This window comes from Terrapene carolina, unplaced genomic scaffold (assembly GCF_002925995.2).
Source record: "Terrapene carolina triunguis isolate 2854851 unplaced genomic scaffold, T_m_triunguis-2.0 Scaffold23, whole genome shotgun sequence".
Classification (NCBI taxonomy): Eukaryota; Metazoa; Chordata; order Testudines; family Emydidae; genus Terrapene; species Terrapene triunguis.
Window position 1 is genome coordinate 22,794,318 of NW_020664374.1, and position 16,377 is coordinate 22,810,694.

Genomic DNA, 16,377 nt, shown 5'->3' on the forward strand with positions numbered 1-16,377 from the left:
GACATGGTAGCCAAAGACAAGCTCAGCACTGTTAGCTGCTCCAGCAACAAAGATAAGTACTGCCTCTTCCACACTGAGGTAAGGTAGATCAGAGCATTGGATCAAACATGGTTCCTGGTACTGATCTTACTTCCTTGAGAAAGGAAAAGTTGAGAGGCCTCAAGGAGAGCTATTTCCTTTACACTCAGTTCTTTGGAGGAGAGTGAAGTCTTCTCGTACTAAAGGGGCAAGTGACACTGATTCAGCTTTCTTCTTGGCACTGAAGGGCTCTGAGGCTTCTCTGGTCCCTACATCTGATACAGATTCCTTTAAACCAAAAACTGAAATACTGACACTGTCAACTGAGGAACTAACTGTTGTTCTGGTTATTGCATTATTGGTGATGGAAGTTCTCTTTTTCCATACCATTTTTTCTACTGAGTGTGCATCATCTGGCACTGATTCAAATGTCTAAGCTCCTGGTACAGACCTTGCCTGAGAGATCAGCACTGCAGATAGAGGAGACCTTTTCCTGACCATACTTTCTTCCCCGTCCAGTGCTGCTGGGAGCCTTCACCTCATCACTCTCCAAGATCAGGAGATGATTCATTCCTCCAGACCAGAATCCCTCATTTCAGAGCCCCAGCTTACCCACCAGTTGGCAGGGGCCAGCTCACTGTATCCTAACTAACCTGATTAACCATAGGCATACAACTTTCCACTATGCCTATTTAGGCTTACTAGGGTGCTTTTAGAAGTGGGTCTCCTTCCTGATTGTTGCACAGATGTAGGTCTCATTCTCCGGTGGCCTCAGTTTCAAGACCTCCCACGGAAGTTCTCAGGGATGGGAGTGGATAAAGAGGAGTTAGGTCCTGAACCACTGGTCCGGTGCCCTTCAACTTCTCCCACAGACCCATCCTCATCATGTCCTGAAAAGGCTCTTTTGCCCCCATACCAGCTCCAGATGATTTCAGAACTTTTCAAGAGCTGCTATCTTGAATTGTTGATACCTTGGAGATTGAGACATCAGTGATTGTGGAAAAGGCCCATCAATTATTTGCTTTCCTCCTCTTTTGGGCAGTTTAGCAAGGCCTATAAATGAAGGCATTTTGGAGCCAGCTAAAGATATCAGGGCCCTGATATCCTCGCCCAACTGCAAAGCAAGTGGGGGGGGAAAAAAAGATATTAAGTTTCATAGAGGGGCTTTCAAACCATTCTGTATACCTCTGACCCCGGTGTCTTTGGTAGTCCCTGTGGCATAGGAGAAAGCTAGGCAGCCTGGCCTACCACATGCTACTTCTGAAGATAAGTCTCCAGAAAGCTTGATCTCATTTGAAGGAAAGCTTACTCCTGCACTTTGCTCCAACTACTCATAGCAATTGCTAAGCATTGTTCACTAAGTATGACTTTTTGGCCTGGGACCAGGTTATCTTCCTCTGTGAACAAGCTTCCTCCAGAAGCTAAGGACGAATTAAAGGCTGTAATCTTTGAATGGCAACTGGTGGCAAAATCATCTCTACAAGTGGCTATGGATGTTTTTGATACTGCAGCTTGATCTGTGGCTTATGGCAGCTACAGTGGAGAGGCTTTATGGCTTGAAGTGTCAGGCATCACAAAGGAGATACATAACACCTTAAAGGAATTGCCCTTTGAGAGGGCAGACTTATTTTGCAGTTGAACAGATGAAGTCTTGCATTCCTTGAAAGACTCCAAAGCCACATTGACATCTGAACAACTTGCATATCAGAGCCATGGTATAAATACCCAGAGATTTCAAGTCTGAGTCCACCTATTCTCAACAATGGCCTCCTGATCCTCTGAGGATGAAACCCATGTGTACTCAAAGGAGGCCACCTGCTGCAGTCACCAGCCACTGTGACTTCATTGAAACAGCATGTTTGACATAAAGGTTAAGAGTCATAACCTAGCCAGACTAGAACCATCCCTGAACCCTATCTTTGGATGCCATCTTTTCCTATTTTGTCATGTTTGGACTGGAATAGCCAAAAATAAATGGGCACTAGAAGTCCTCTTCTATAGGTACGCTATGCAATTCCAGTCTGTGCCTCCTCTCCCCCATCCAGCTGCGGTGACCCTTCTTCTGAAAATCAACTGAAAGAATTAGCGGCCTCCCTGCTTCTCCTCGGAGGCATGGAGGAGGTGGAATTTTAAAAAAAAGATGCCTGATGTTTCCTTACTGTGAAGAAAAAATGGGGTCTTTGTCCTATCCTCAGCTTGAGAGAACTGAACAAATTCCTGAGATTCAGAATGGTAATGTCAGCCTCCATCATCCTTTGCTTGCAGGCTTAAGAATGTGTTGTGGCTGTCTACCTTCAAGACACATGATTCCATATTGCAATCCAACCAGCCCATAGGATATATCTGCAATTCACAGGAGGGTCCAATCGTTATCAATACAAGGTACTGCTGTTCAGCCTCTGTACAGCACTGAGCGTCCTCCCAAAATATTTAGCTCACTTTTTAAGGAAACAAGGCATTTGTCTATCCATATCTAGATGATTGGCTGATTGGTGGGAGGTACCATCAGAATGTTGCTACAACTCTGAACTTTGTCCTTCACCTGTTTAGAGAGCTGGACCTTATCACAAACTACAACAAATCATCACTCAGCCCGTTGCAGACAATAGAGTACAAATCGGCAAAGGCATGCTTTCCAGAAGAGAAGCTTCTGTTTATCTAGACAGTCTTTTCCAATATTAAGATAAATCAATCACTCACAGTAAGAACCTGCCTCCAACTGTATGGCTGCATCAGCTTTCACTTATGTGATGCCGCTAGCCATCACCTATGTCTGTTGCATCCATTCTCAGCCAGTCCTGTAGCAACCTGTGGAACATCAAATGGACGTATTTGTTGAAGTTGTAGCTCATGTATTTGATGATTTCTAAATTCATGGACAGATGCTCAGAATCTTCAAAAAGGGGCCCCTCACCTACAAAGGCATTGATTACACACTTCTTAGGAACTGGTTGAGGTGCTCACCTGGACCATCTTCAGGTACATGGGATATGGTCCCAGAAGGAGATGAGTCTCCTCATAAATGTCCTAGAACTCCAAGCAATCAGATTAGCTTGCAAAACATTGCTCCTGGCTTTAAAGAATTTCACTGTACAGATCCATTTATGATGTATGATGTAAACCAGCAGGGAGGTGCCCATCCTTTGTCCTTGTGCCAAGAAGCAATCAGATTATGGACATGGTATAATGGACAATTGCTCTTCATCTTCCGAGAGCCAACAACAATTTAGCAGATTTTCTCAGCAGACAATCTATCACCTGTCATGAATGGCCTCAGAAGAGCTCCCCCCTCAGACCAATATTTCAGCAGTGGGGAAATCCCATTTTAAGCTTGGTCCCCATCCAAGAGAACACAAAGCGTATGTCCACACTCCTAGCCCGGGTGGACAGACTCTCAGTAGTGGGGCTCAAGTTAGTGCCCTAAAAATAGCAGTGTGGCTGTTGGTGCTTAGGCTTGCAGCTCAAGGTCTTAAGCCTGGGTGGTTGGGTGGGTTTGAGAGTATGAGCTGCAATGTCCACACTACTATTTTTAGCATGATAGCCCATGCCCTGCTTGCATGAGTCTCTCTCTACCTGGGCTGGGACTTGCTCCCAGCTGCAGTGTAGACACTCCCAAAGTGCCCAGTCTTCTTTGTTTCAAAGGGGGTCAGAGCCCAGGATTCATGCAAGACACCTTTCTCATATGGCAGAATCAAAGTCTCCATCTCTCTAATATCCAGGATTATATGGAAAGTCCGAATGCAGCAGATCCTGATAGTTCCTTGTTGGCTGAGGCATTTTTGGCTAATGGGTCACTTCCAAATGTCAACTCAGCCTCCAATAGCAATTCCAAACAGTTCAGAAATAATGTCACCGAACAAAGGTCACATTGAACCCGGACTTGAAATTGTTGCACTTGACAGCTTGGATGTTGGCTGGTTAAGTGCCACTGACAGAGACTGTTTGTTCTACGTACGAGAAATCCTATGGTGAAGCAGGAGTCCCTAGTGAGTAATGAAAAATCTACTCCTCGGAGGTGAAAAGATTTTCTTTTTGGGCAGCCCAGCACAACCTTGATCCGTTGGAGGTCCCTTTTACCAGGATCCTTGATTATATCATCCATCTACATTTTTCTGGATTCTCATTCAGTTCAATTACAGTCCCACCTTGCAGCAATTCTGGCATGCCACCCACCCTGAGTCATGTTAGTTTTTTCCTACACTACTGCATCCAGATTTTTAAGGGTTGCTTCCCACTGATTTATGGAGCCACCTCCTGAATGGGATCATCATAATGTCCTTTGAGGCCTCCCTTTGAACCCTCTTCTGAATACACTATACCACCGTACTCTCAAGACAGCTTTTTATCATCCCCACTACGCCAGACAGAAGGGTCAGTGAACTCCAAAGTCTCATGGCCAACCCTCCTTGCACAGCATTCCACGAAGATAAGATGGTGCTGAGAAGCCATCCTAAATTTATTCCCAAACTCGTTTCAGACTTTCATTTAAATGAATTTATTAATCTCCCTCTTTTTTTCTTTCCAAAACCACACCCTTACCCAGAGGAGAAGAAACTTCATATTTTAGCTGTATTGAGGGTCTTGCTATGCTACCTGACTAGGACAAAGCCCATTATAAACAATGCCCCTGCCTTTTTTGTTGTTATAAGTAGTGGTTCCAGAGGACATGCCTTTTTCCCCCCAGAGAATATTTAAATGGATCACCTAGTGTATTTCATTCTTCTGTCCTATGGCTGATGTTCCTTTTCCTCTAAATACCACAGGTCATTTGACTAGAGCTCAGGCTTTAGCAGACAAGGAAGTATCCCCATTATCTCAGAACTGCAAGGCAGCCATTTGAAATAGTCCCCTCACTTTTGTTAAACATTATGCCCTTGACCTGGCTGCAAGATCAGATGTCAAATTTGGGAGGGCAGTATTAAAGTAGATAGAGGTAGTGTGGACTCCTCAATCCGACCTTCCAGATTAGGTGACTGGCAAGCGGCACCCTGAGGTGGTATCCACATGGACAAATGTTCAAAGAATTAAAAACAGTTACTATAAAGTAAGTAACTGTGTTTTTTCAGGATGTTTTGTTGGTGTGGATCCTACAACCTACCCTTCTTCCCTGGTTTTTCAAAATCTCCCTTAAATGGAGATTCTGAATGAGCACGGGAACTGACTGATGGTTACGGCTTCTCTGCCCTTGGTTAAGGGACACAAGGACATGCAGGGCACAAACAGACGCTGCTATTGGATGATTTTCATCTCACAAGCGTACTTAGAGGGATTCGCATGGACAAAACAACTTGGAGAACCAGTTATTGTAAGGTAGCCATTTCCCCACCCCTTATGATGACCTTATCATTCTTTTAAGTGGCTCATTTGTTTCCACAGAGCCCTTGAGTCATTCAGTCAGTTGGTGTAAGGTGGAGGCAACGGCACTGAAACCTGACTTGGTGAATGTAGTTAGAGATCTTCCTCCTCCTCCCCTTGTGATCATGTCTCTCAGCATGAGGACAATTCAGAATGTGAAGACTCACCAGCATGAGGTAAATGATCAGCGTTGGTGATGAGTTTGATTTTTTTGTATGGCATATGCTAAGTAAGAATTAGTAACTGGAAGAACTTCACCAGCCAAAAAGCCTTGATTGTGATGTCTGCAATAGACCTGATTCTGTGGATCTGATTCTGCAATGAGATCTGTGCAGTTGAACCCCACTGTGGGCTGATGTATCCATCTGCTCAGAGCTCATTACAAGATCAGGGTCTCAGTTTGTATATTAAAATTTTGTTGTTTTACGGAAAACACCCCAAAATGCAATCTTTGGTTATAGTAGACTAAATAAATCCTTTTCTTTTAAAGAAACACACAACGGATTATATATACCCAGTAATGTGGCTTTTACGCGTTATGTATTCTGATTAAAATAAAGGATTACCTCTGATAAACAAATTTTTATAGCAGATTGGGAAACCGATTTGAACTCGCATACTAGCTATTATGCTGCTGCCACTTTTTATTCATCAAGATAGAAAGCCACAGCAGTAGATTTTAGACCAGTGGTGGGCAACCTGTGGCCCGCAGGCCGCATGTGGCCCATCAGGGGAAGCCACTGGCGGTCCGCGAGAGTGTGTTTACATTGACTGTCCGCGGGCACAGTCGCCTGCAGCTCCCACTGGCAGTGGTTTGCTGTTCCCAGCCAATGGGAGCTGCGGGAACCGGCGTCCAGCATGTTCCTGCGGCCCGCGCTGCTTCCTGCCGCTGCCATTGGCTGGGAATGGTGAACCGCGGCCACTGGGAGCTGCGGGTGGACGTGCCTGCGGATGGTCAATTTAAACACTGTCTCGCGGGCTGCCAGCGGATTACCATGACGGGCCGTGTGCGGTCCGCGGACCACAGGTTGCCCACCACTGCTTTAGACTACCCACTGTAATTAAATGCTTTAAACTGTATATTTTAAACATGCTAACAAGTTGGCCTCACTGTGTTAACTTTCTAAAACTTGCACGAACCAGAATAAAGTTCCAAAAAACCTAAAGCTAATACTGACCTACTAGCTTGTAGTACAAGATACCAGTATGGAATATATGTAGTGTCGCAGATTATTTATACAGACAGTTGTTTCCAACAAACTCTTTTATTAAAGCTGGTCAGAAGCATTCCAGCAAAACGTTTTTTGTCAGAGTTTGGCCAATTCACCAAAACTGAAACATTCTGCGGAGAGCAGGTTCCAACGGAATCTGCCAGCTCATCTGCCTGCATCCTGCGGGGGGAGGGATAGCTCAGTGGTTTGAGCATTGGCCTGCTAAACCCAGGGTTGTGAGTTCAATCCTTGAGGGGGCCACTTAGGGATCTGGGGCAAAACTCAGGACTTGGTCCTGCTAGTGAAGGCAGCGGCTGGACTCAATGACCTTTCAAGGTCCCTTCCAGTTCTAGGAGATAGGTATATCCTCAGCAGCTGGTCTAGTGGCTTGCTGAAGAGCCTGCTTTTTCCAGGCTTCTGGCTCCTCAACGAGCTGAGCGCTTGTGCCTCTTTGGCACCCCAGGGTTCCAGGCAGTCCTCCTATCAGAGTGTCCCAGGGTTGGGGACCACAGGTTCCGTCCCCCACTCCTTGGTGCTTCATTTCCTATTTGCAGAAAACGTCAAAATTTTGGAGTTTTGTTCCAAATCGGAACAAAACTCGATCTTGAAATACCAAAATCCTTCATGAAGCGGGGTTGCCTCTCTCCACCCGGTTCTGTATTTGATATCAAAATCCAGTAATAGTATTTCGTGACCGGTAGCTTGTGCTACTTAAGATCAGTAAACAATGCTGAAAACGTCAGCAATTTGCAGCTGAAATTCACTTAAAGTAGGCAATTGCCTTTTTTTAAAAAGGAGGAATAATTGGAGAAGACTGTTCAAAAGCAAGTGGAGGGATAGAGGCAATTTGATACTGTTAACCTGATGTAAATATGCAGATGCATATTATCATAGTTTATTATCATAGTATTTCTCATTTCTTGGTGTAGGTCATGGCTGTTGCAGCTCTAGTCCATCAAAGATTTTGTTTGGATAAAGCACCTCCTCAGCCTCCTTTCCAGACACACTTCTGTGGTGAGTAATTGGACCAAGTTATGGGTAGAGCAATTTTAAATATTTGCTTCAATAACTTCACTTGACTCCCTTTTTAATATCTATTTTTAAAATGTTTATTGGAGAGAGGTGCAAGCAAGAATTTCTGTGTGAACAGTCCTTTCCCCACAGTCTGTCAGCAGTAATGGTATGATGCCTGAGTGGTGGTGGGGAGAGAGCTAATTAGGTGAGGTGCTTGGATTTTATTCACTATCCCACAGTTTCCTCCATATTTTTAAACTTAGTTGCTATGACATTTACTTGGTAGAAATCTTAGGGTTTGTCTATGAAGGCAAAGTAACCTCCCTCCAAACATCCTCTGCCTCTCTTTCTGTCCTCTTTCTCCTCCCACTTGTTGCTTTAAAAAAAAATTTTTTTTTATTATTTAATTTAAATACAGTTCAGTCTTTGAAAGTAAAAGTTCAGCTAGAAGCAGGCCAGCAATAGCTTCAGTTGAACTTCTTTTTAAAAGGCTGAGCTGAGATCTCAAGGCAGTAATATGAAATTAAGAAATATGAAAATTTAAAAGATGCACAGCTGAGCATGTGGGTGTGGTCAACTCGCTTATCAACCCAGAATGCCTCAGATCCCAACTGATAGCCATGTAGAGTTTTGGAGGCCCATAGAGGAGCTAGAATGTGAACTGTAAGTGCTCCCCTGGCACAGTTTGAGAACGGCTAATGACATATAATTAGGGTTTGGGCTTGAAAGGATTAGATTTTTATTGGTAAACGTTGATAAATATCAATTTCACCACTCACACAAATGATGAAAAAATATTTCCATCGATGATGATCAAAATTTACAGATAGGCAAAGTAAGAAAAATACTGCTTGGGAACTTACTAGAGTATGATTTATGGATATTAATTTGTATATTTTAACATGGGATGTTGACAATTTGTTTTAACAGTTACAGAGCTTTAACTTTTTGAATCTCAACATCTACTGTTGTTAAATCATTTTGCCTGCCCCTCCTCTTTTTTCCTGTTTTCCCCCCCCCATAATTTGCCACATCTGTGAACATTTAAATAAATAAAAATAGAAAAAAATGCTTACAAATAAACTGATCTGTCAATTATTAAAAAATCTAATTCTGTCAACCCTACTTCTAATAGTTTTACTTTTATTGGATTTATTTATTGTTAATTTCTTTTAAACTAAATGCTACTCTGAAAAACATAAAATTTATGTAATTTTAACTCAAAAGCCATGGCAAGAGTTTACATTTCTTTAAATGTAGCTGAGACTTTTATTTTTTTTTTTTTTAAAAGAAGTCCCTGTTAAAAGCAAGATGTTAGATTAGCTTGTCTTCTGCTTATCTGTTCTGGTTTAGTGAGTTTTCAATTTCCAGCCCAGAAAACTGTCTTTTTAATCAAGTTTAAACTCTTGAATTTAGTTTTATAGTAGATAGGTTCATTTTAATTCAGTTGTTGAGTCTTGGTGTGGACTTGACTTCATTTTGTATCTTGTACAGTGCCAAGCACACTGTTACTACCTAATAAGATAAGGCGGCATTTCGTCCAGACCCATTGGATCCGAAGACTCTTAAATTAAAAAGATAGTCTTACAAAAAAAATAACTTCTAACAAATGACATTGTTTTTCATACCATATGCTCAAATGAGACCAAACCACTTATAATTTCTTTTGCAGTTATTTCCAAACCAAATGATTGTATTTTCCCTTATGACTTCAAAGAAATCATTAAAAGCAAGGTAACTTATTTTCTTAGCATTCAGAATAGAATGCCTTCTGAGATACTGCCTTTGAATTGTGGGAGAAGAGATTTGGATGGAGCAGTTTAGAGCGCTAGCTTTTGTCTCTGAAAATGTACATTCAAATCTTTACTTTACATCCTCTTTGAAAACATACCTGCTGATCTGTCACTACTTATGTTACAAAACTGTCATATAAATTGGCACAGTTGGCAGTTCAAAAGGTTCAGGAAGAACGTTACAGGTAAGATTTGAGGTACATTGGCAGAGCTTTGTGGGGCAGTTTTACATTGTATTTTATTTTGTTATACTTATTTCAAGCTGATTGTGTTAGACCAGAGGTGGGCAAACTACAGCCCTCGGGCCACATCCAGCCCGCAGAACATTCCTGCCTGGCCCCCTAAGCTCCTGCCCGGCCCCTCCCCTGCTGTTCTCCCTCCCCCGCAGACTCAGCTCACTGCGCCACTGGTGCAGTGCTCTGGGCGGTGGAGCTGCGAGCTCCTGGGGCAGTGCAGCTGCAGGGCCCGGGCCTGACCCAGTGCTCTGTCCAGCCGGGTGGCGTGTCCGGCTGTCCAGCCAGGCGGTGTGGTGCGGCTGTAGCGCCGCCAGCCACCGGTGCTCCAGGCAGCACGGTAAGGGGGCAGGGAGCGGGGGGGGTTGGATTGAGGGCAGGGGGGTTCAGGGTGGTGGTCAGGGGGCGGGGGTGTGGATAGGGGTTGGGACGGTCAGAGGGCGGGGAACGGGGATTGAATGGGGGCAGGAGTCCTGGGGGGGCAGTCAGGAAGGAAAGAGGGGGTTGGATGGGGTGGTGGCGGGGGAAGTGTGTGTGTGTGTGTGTGTGTGGGGGGGGGGGGGGTTGGATAGGGGCGGGGGCTGGGTCACGTCTGGCTGTTTGGGGAGGCACAGCTTCCCCTAACTTGTCCTCCATACAATTTTGGAAATCGGATGTGGCCCTCAGGCCAAAAAGATTCTCATTTTCATGTGCAGTAAAGTCCATCAAAATTTCTTTAAAAAAATCCTCTTTTCATTTTTAAAGAGCCACTAAAAAGTTTGGCAGAACAAAAATGTAACCTACTCTTTTTTTGTGTGTGATATTAAGCCTGTGGGCAAACATTATGTATATCATATGTAGCACTGTCTCGCTGTTCCTGACTCCTAGCAAGATTCTTGAAACACTTGCACCCAAAGGCAAAACAGAAAAGGGTATGTGAGAAAAGCTTTCTGTAGCCATGTGCATGAGAACAAGAAGCCTTCAATTATGAAGGAAAAAAGTCTGCAGTGTTTATTGTAGTCTTGTAACTCATGAGTGAGGGAGAGGGTTTTTCATTTTAAACGTTAAGTATTTATTGGGTCATTGAAACCAGGTACTCCCTCTTGCTCCTCTTAGAATTCTAACGTAGAGATTGCTGCAACAGAGAGAACGTTACTGGGATTTTTCCTTGCGAAGGTTCACAAAATTGACCCAGATATTATTGTGGTGAGTAACTATTAACTTGACTTTAATAGATATAAACTAAGAAATATGTTGACTGGGCAGATGTTAACTTAACTCTTGGTTTCTTTGTGCCCTTAAAGCTTTTACATTTATTTCACTCTGCCTCATGATTTAACTTGCTTTAATGGTTATAAAATAGAGCAAGTGTACATACTTACACATATGATATTGAATTGCTCTTCAGGAGTATGTTGTAGCCCATATCCCTTTAAATGTTATTGAAAACATAACGACCTTCCTTAATTTAAAAAAAAGCTTTTGGGTTTACCAGAGAAGGTGGAATATTGATACTTATGGGTCTATTCATCATCTGTCCAAATACACATGTAACTTCTGTTAATGTCATTTGGATAGTTTGATACCAAAATCAAGACAAAATATATTTTTAAAAAATCCATTGGTCAATTAAGTTTATTTTGTGGCAAAATAAGCCTTTCTTTGTACTTGATAAATGCTTTATATGGGAAATGTGAGATTTATTTTTACTTTAATGATTCATTTCCTTTTAAATGGTTAGGATATTTTAAATTATTAGTGAGTGTACTTTACTGAGTAGCCTTAAATTGTTTTTGAAACTCTTTTTGAATAACACAGAGCTGAGTTTATAAAAAAATTAACAAAAAATAATAATGAAGAAATAGGATGGAGGGATAACCAAATTACTGAAGTGAGCAGTGCTGGCAAAATTAATAATGGCTGGCAACAAATATCCATGTACCTCTGTAGTAGTTTTATAATTGTTGTGGAAAGACTGTCAGTGAAAATGCTGAGATTAACACTTGAAAATTTTGAATACCGCAAGTTAGGTAACTGAGTGGCCTGATTTTTCAGAGCTAAGCACCTGCAGTTCCCTTTGATTTCAGCCTGGTGCACAATGAGCCTGGGGCACAATGACCCTTCTTCAGGGGAGCAGAAAGGTGTCTTTAAAAATACTTGTGCACTCCCATTTCCTGAGTTGTGCTGTGTTCTTTCTGGTTTCAGCTGAGGATTGGGACTAGTACCTTCAGGGAACAAATAGTTATGTTTTTCTTACATATCTGAACTTTCCAGATGGTACTAGATTAAAAGATATTGTTTAGCAGTGTTTGATTTAAATATGTCAGAACTCTGCCTTTATGTAACATGATACATTGAATATGGTATTACTAGGATACCATGAATATATAACTTTACATCAGTAGTTGGAGGGTTTTATGAGTGGAGGGAGAAGGAATTACTTAAATATGTCTTCACATGTGGTTAAATAGAGAATTTAAATTGAGATCTGTCACTAGCTGTGAGGCATGAGAATGAAATTGAAAGAACCTGTATGAACTGTGAGCCAATTATAATGAAACAAAGTTTATTTCAGTATTCTGCTGAGCAGTGTTGTTAATGTCAGGACTAATGAGTACTGCTGATGAATAAATTCTCTTAGAAGTAAGGGCTTCCAATAAGAGGTATGCCATCTTGATGCCATCAATTAGATTAAAAAAAATATAAAGGGCAAAGGAATTCTAAACACATGAAAGTAAGTCCTTTAATTTGCATTTGTTATAACCTTTTTCTGTTGCTTTCTTTTTGTGGCAAGGGTCATAATATTTATGGTTTTGATCTGGAAGTGCTGCTGCAGAGAATTAATGTGAGCAAAGTCCCTCACTGGTCCAAGATAGGTCGACTGAGGAGGTCCATCATGCCAAAGCTTGGGGTAAAAGATTGCTTAAGTCTCTCTTAAGTTCTTTTATGTTGCATGTGATTAAAATGAATTAATTTAGCTAATGTATTTTGAATGCCTCTCTGATGTATTTTGACTGTTGGTCATGTTGGATTTCTTGCATCCCAGTTCAGACATAATGAATGTTTGTATGACTATTTTATTACAGTAATAAGCTAAACTAATTTTCAAGTTAGGCAAAATTAGTTTACATTTCTCAACTAGATGGTGGTAATGACAGATTAATAACTGTAATAGAGAAAAGATGTCTTTGTCTTTTTGTCTAGTGCAACTGTATAATGAGGGGAAAATGTGGCTTGGATTGACTGGTGAATCATCCCATAGAGAGTAGTTAAATTATATTTCACTAGTTTTATTACTTTCTTATTCTGAGAACATGACATTCTGAATACTTAACTACAGCACCTCCCTCTTGCATAGTTTTTTTTTTTTTTTTTGGCCTATTCTTTTTTCTTTTTTTATCACAACCACAAAACACTTCAGTGCTTTAATTTCTCTTTTTTTATAAGGAATGTCCTCCTTCTACATAGACATTCTCTTTGAAAGGTAGGAAAAAGACAATTGAAGTTTTTTTTAAGGGGAGGACTTATTTTTGTCTTTTATTAGCTATAAAGACGATTAAAATATTTACCGGTAATTAAATTGATAGCAAAAATTCCACTTTACAAGTTAAACATTCATTTTTGTTTATCTTCTCTCTTTCTTCTTCCCTTCACCACACTCTGCTGATACTTTTTTGTGTCCACTTCGTTCCCTGTCTTTCCCCACCAACGTGTTTTTGTTCTCCTCCCCTGTCATTTTTATGACTTTTTGTGCTGTCAAATACTAAACTGCTTGTTAGCATGCAAAAAAAAAAAAAAAAAAAATTCAGATTCCATGCCAGACATTCATTCTTAGTTCCCTGATCCTGCAAACCCTTTTGCATGTGCTTAATTTTGTTACTGAGAGTTGTAAAATTTCAATGGGGCTACATAATAACAAAATTAAGCACATGCATAGGGGTTTTCAGGATTGGGTCTTAGCTTTTAAAGGGAGTCATGTGCCCAGTCCTTCATATCCACAGGCTTTGCTAAAATATATCTAAAATTCCTTTAGGACCTGATCCAAGGTCCACTGATTTAAATGGAAGATTCCAACTGCCTTGAGTGGCCTTTGGATGAAGCCACGTATGCATATATTTGAGTATGTGGTGTTTCTTTTTTTTTGTTTGTTTTTTGTTTTTTGCATGGATAAGGGTCGAGGCGGCTTTGCTGAAAGGAATGCAGCCTGTGGTCGGATGATCTGTGATGTGGAAATTTCAGCAAAGGAATTAATTCGCTGCAAGAGCTACCATTTATCTGAATTGGTCCATCAGATTTTGAAAACCGAGAGGGTAACAATTCCACCAGAAGAGATAAGAAATATGTACAGGTATAATGCTCAGTTTTTTTTTTATTAAGTTCTGTGTTGGGGAATGGAGCAGCATTTAATTTTATTTAGTTTGTCTATATAGCAGAGTACTAATACTTAGTGTTTTTCATCTTAAAAAGTATTTTCCAAACACTGTTTCTCAGAACAGTGCTGCTGATCATGGCTTACTTCATTCAAATAGAGATACATTGTGAAAATGTTACTTTAGGTACATTGTTTAGTCTACTAATCTTGAATTACTATTTGCCACTAAATGAGTTTGCTTCATAATTTGGCACAGGTACACTGCAGAGATCTTAGAGCCATGATACAGAATTTAGGCCTACTCTTCTGCAAAATTCATACCAACATGTTTTAGGTTTAAACTTGCCGTTCTCCCTCTCTCTCTTCCCAGTGATTCGTCTCACTTACTGTACATGCTGGAGAACACCTGGACAGATGCCAGATTCATTCTGCAAATCATGTGTGAGCTGAATGTTCTTCCGCTAGCGCTGCAGATTACAAACATCTCTGGGAATGTTATGGTAATTTGTTTTCTTTCCCTTCACCTAAAAAGCAACTATTGCCTTGTGCTTTCTGTGTTTGGTATGATTAATGCCTAGTCTAAATCAGTGCTTGTAAATTCCTTAACTATGCACAGTGAAGAGTGTGCATCCTTTGTCCTTCAAAGAAATGAAAACTATTAGTTGGAGTACATTCAAATTCAGATGACCTCCATGGGATTTTTTTCCTCTGACATTAGAGAGTTTGTACTACGAAAGTATTTTAGGTGAAAATGGACAGATGGTTGAATCATTTGGTAGACTTGTTTACATATGGTGCAAAATCCCCACAAACAAAATTACATAAACCTGAAAATGGATATTTACCTTGTTTAAAAAAAAAAAAAAACAAGCATATGTGAGAAGACGGTATCTGATTGAAATCTGTCTTAATTCATTTTTGTGCATCAGTATTTTGCTTTCTCTAGTTTGTTTTGAATTCTTCTGTTTTTTTTCCCTCATAGTCAAGGACAATGATGGGTGGGCGATCGGAGCGTAATGAGTTCCTGCTACTTCATGCTTTTTACGAGAGAGACTATATTGTACCTGACAAGCAAGTTTTTAAAAAGCCTCAGCAGAAGCTGGTGGGTCCCAAATATGTTCTTGTTTTGACTTGCTGCTTCCATGATTTTTTTTTTTTAGATAAATTCTTATAAAAACACTAATATCTTTCCTTTGCACATCATTTTCTTTACGAAAACATGAAAAAGTAATTATATCCAATCACAGGGATAGTTTATGGTCAGATCAACAAGAACTTTTCCCAAGATATTATAACAGCTTATGTCATAAGTGTGAAGTGAAAAGCCTATGGTTTAAAGGGACACTGTCAACTTGAAAAAATACAGTGCTGACTGAAGTTTTTTACCTACTATAATTACAGGAGCACTTTACTTCTTTCAAGCTCAGTAATCTTATCAAATATTTTTTCAGGGTTTTTTGTGTTTAATTTGTACATTTAATGGTATTTGGTATATAGTCAGTTCCTTTATTTTTCTATGAACCAGTCAGTTTCTCCCTTCTTGAAAAGACCTTTATAGATACCAATAAGGTTTTTAGAAAAAACTTCCTTAATATTTTCTTCACATATGTGTCCCACTATAGGTGTGCAAATGTGACCAGTGTCTCAGTGGGGGTCAGCTATGGTCACTCAATTAGGGTGAACTGCAAAGAATGGGGCAGACAGTCACCATAAAGCTGGTGGATATTCCAATACTTAGATTTACCAAGCCAGCATAAAAGAGTTTCTTTATTAGCTTACTGGTTACTCAGAAGTCCAAACAACACAGTTCCCTTGAAGTGATCCAGCCTCGAGCCTCCATTCAGGTACCCCCGTCAAATATGATGATTTCTGAAAATTTTATTTCATCATAAAAAAGAAAAGGTTCTACCAATCCCAAAGGATCGAACACATTAATGAATGTTAATGAATGTTTCAGATCTTACCCAAATACACACTACAGCCAATTCTTATTAACTAAACTAAAATTTCTTAAAATACAAAAGAGAGTATGATTAAAAGATCAATATACATACAGACACGAGTTCAGTTCATTTAGGTGCAGATTCTTAGCAGAGATGGTGAGCTTTGTAGTTGCAAAGAGTTTTTAGAAATAGTTCATAGGTTATAATCCAGTGCCCAAATATCCTATTCAGGGGGTACCAGCATAACTGGGACCTCAGTCTTGTGACTCAAACTTCCCCTGATGAAGCCTAAGCAGATCTGAGATGACAGAATCAGGACCCAAGGGTCTTTTATACAATTTTATGTTCTCTTTGACAAGTTGGAGTTCCTCAGGGAAGGAAAGGTAATGAGGATGACTTTGAAGGAGGTCCATCACTAGTACTTAGCTATAGAATTAACATAAGGCCATTTGTTTCTTC

The 16,377-nt window shown here is 40.6% G+C and overlaps 1 protein-coding gene across 1 annotated transcript in view; it reads left to right on the forward strand.

The window, feature by feature from the left end:
- The window catches only part of LOC113406259 (DNA polymerase alpha catalytic subunit-like), a 350,159-nt gene that overhangs the window by 50,037 nt on the left and 283,745 nt on the right, over positions 1-16,377 (forward strand). The window contains exons 15-22 of the mRNA XM_026649907.1: positions 5,395-5,549; positions 7,514-7,598; positions 9,271-9,332; positions 10,720-10,809; positions 12,398-12,514; positions 13,776-13,951; positions 14,346-14,475; positions 14,958-15,077. Coding sequence (XP_026505692.1) covers positions 5,395-5,549; positions 7,514-7,598; positions 9,271-9,332; positions 10,720-10,809; positions 12,398-12,514; positions 13,776-13,951; positions 14,346-14,475; positions 14,958-15,077 — 935 coding nt within the window. The remainder of the gene's footprint in view (positions 1-5,394; positions 5,550-7,513; positions 7,599-9,270; positions 9,333-10,719; positions 10,810-12,397; positions 12,515-13,775; positions 13,952-14,345; positions 14,476-14,957; positions 15,078-16,377) is intronic.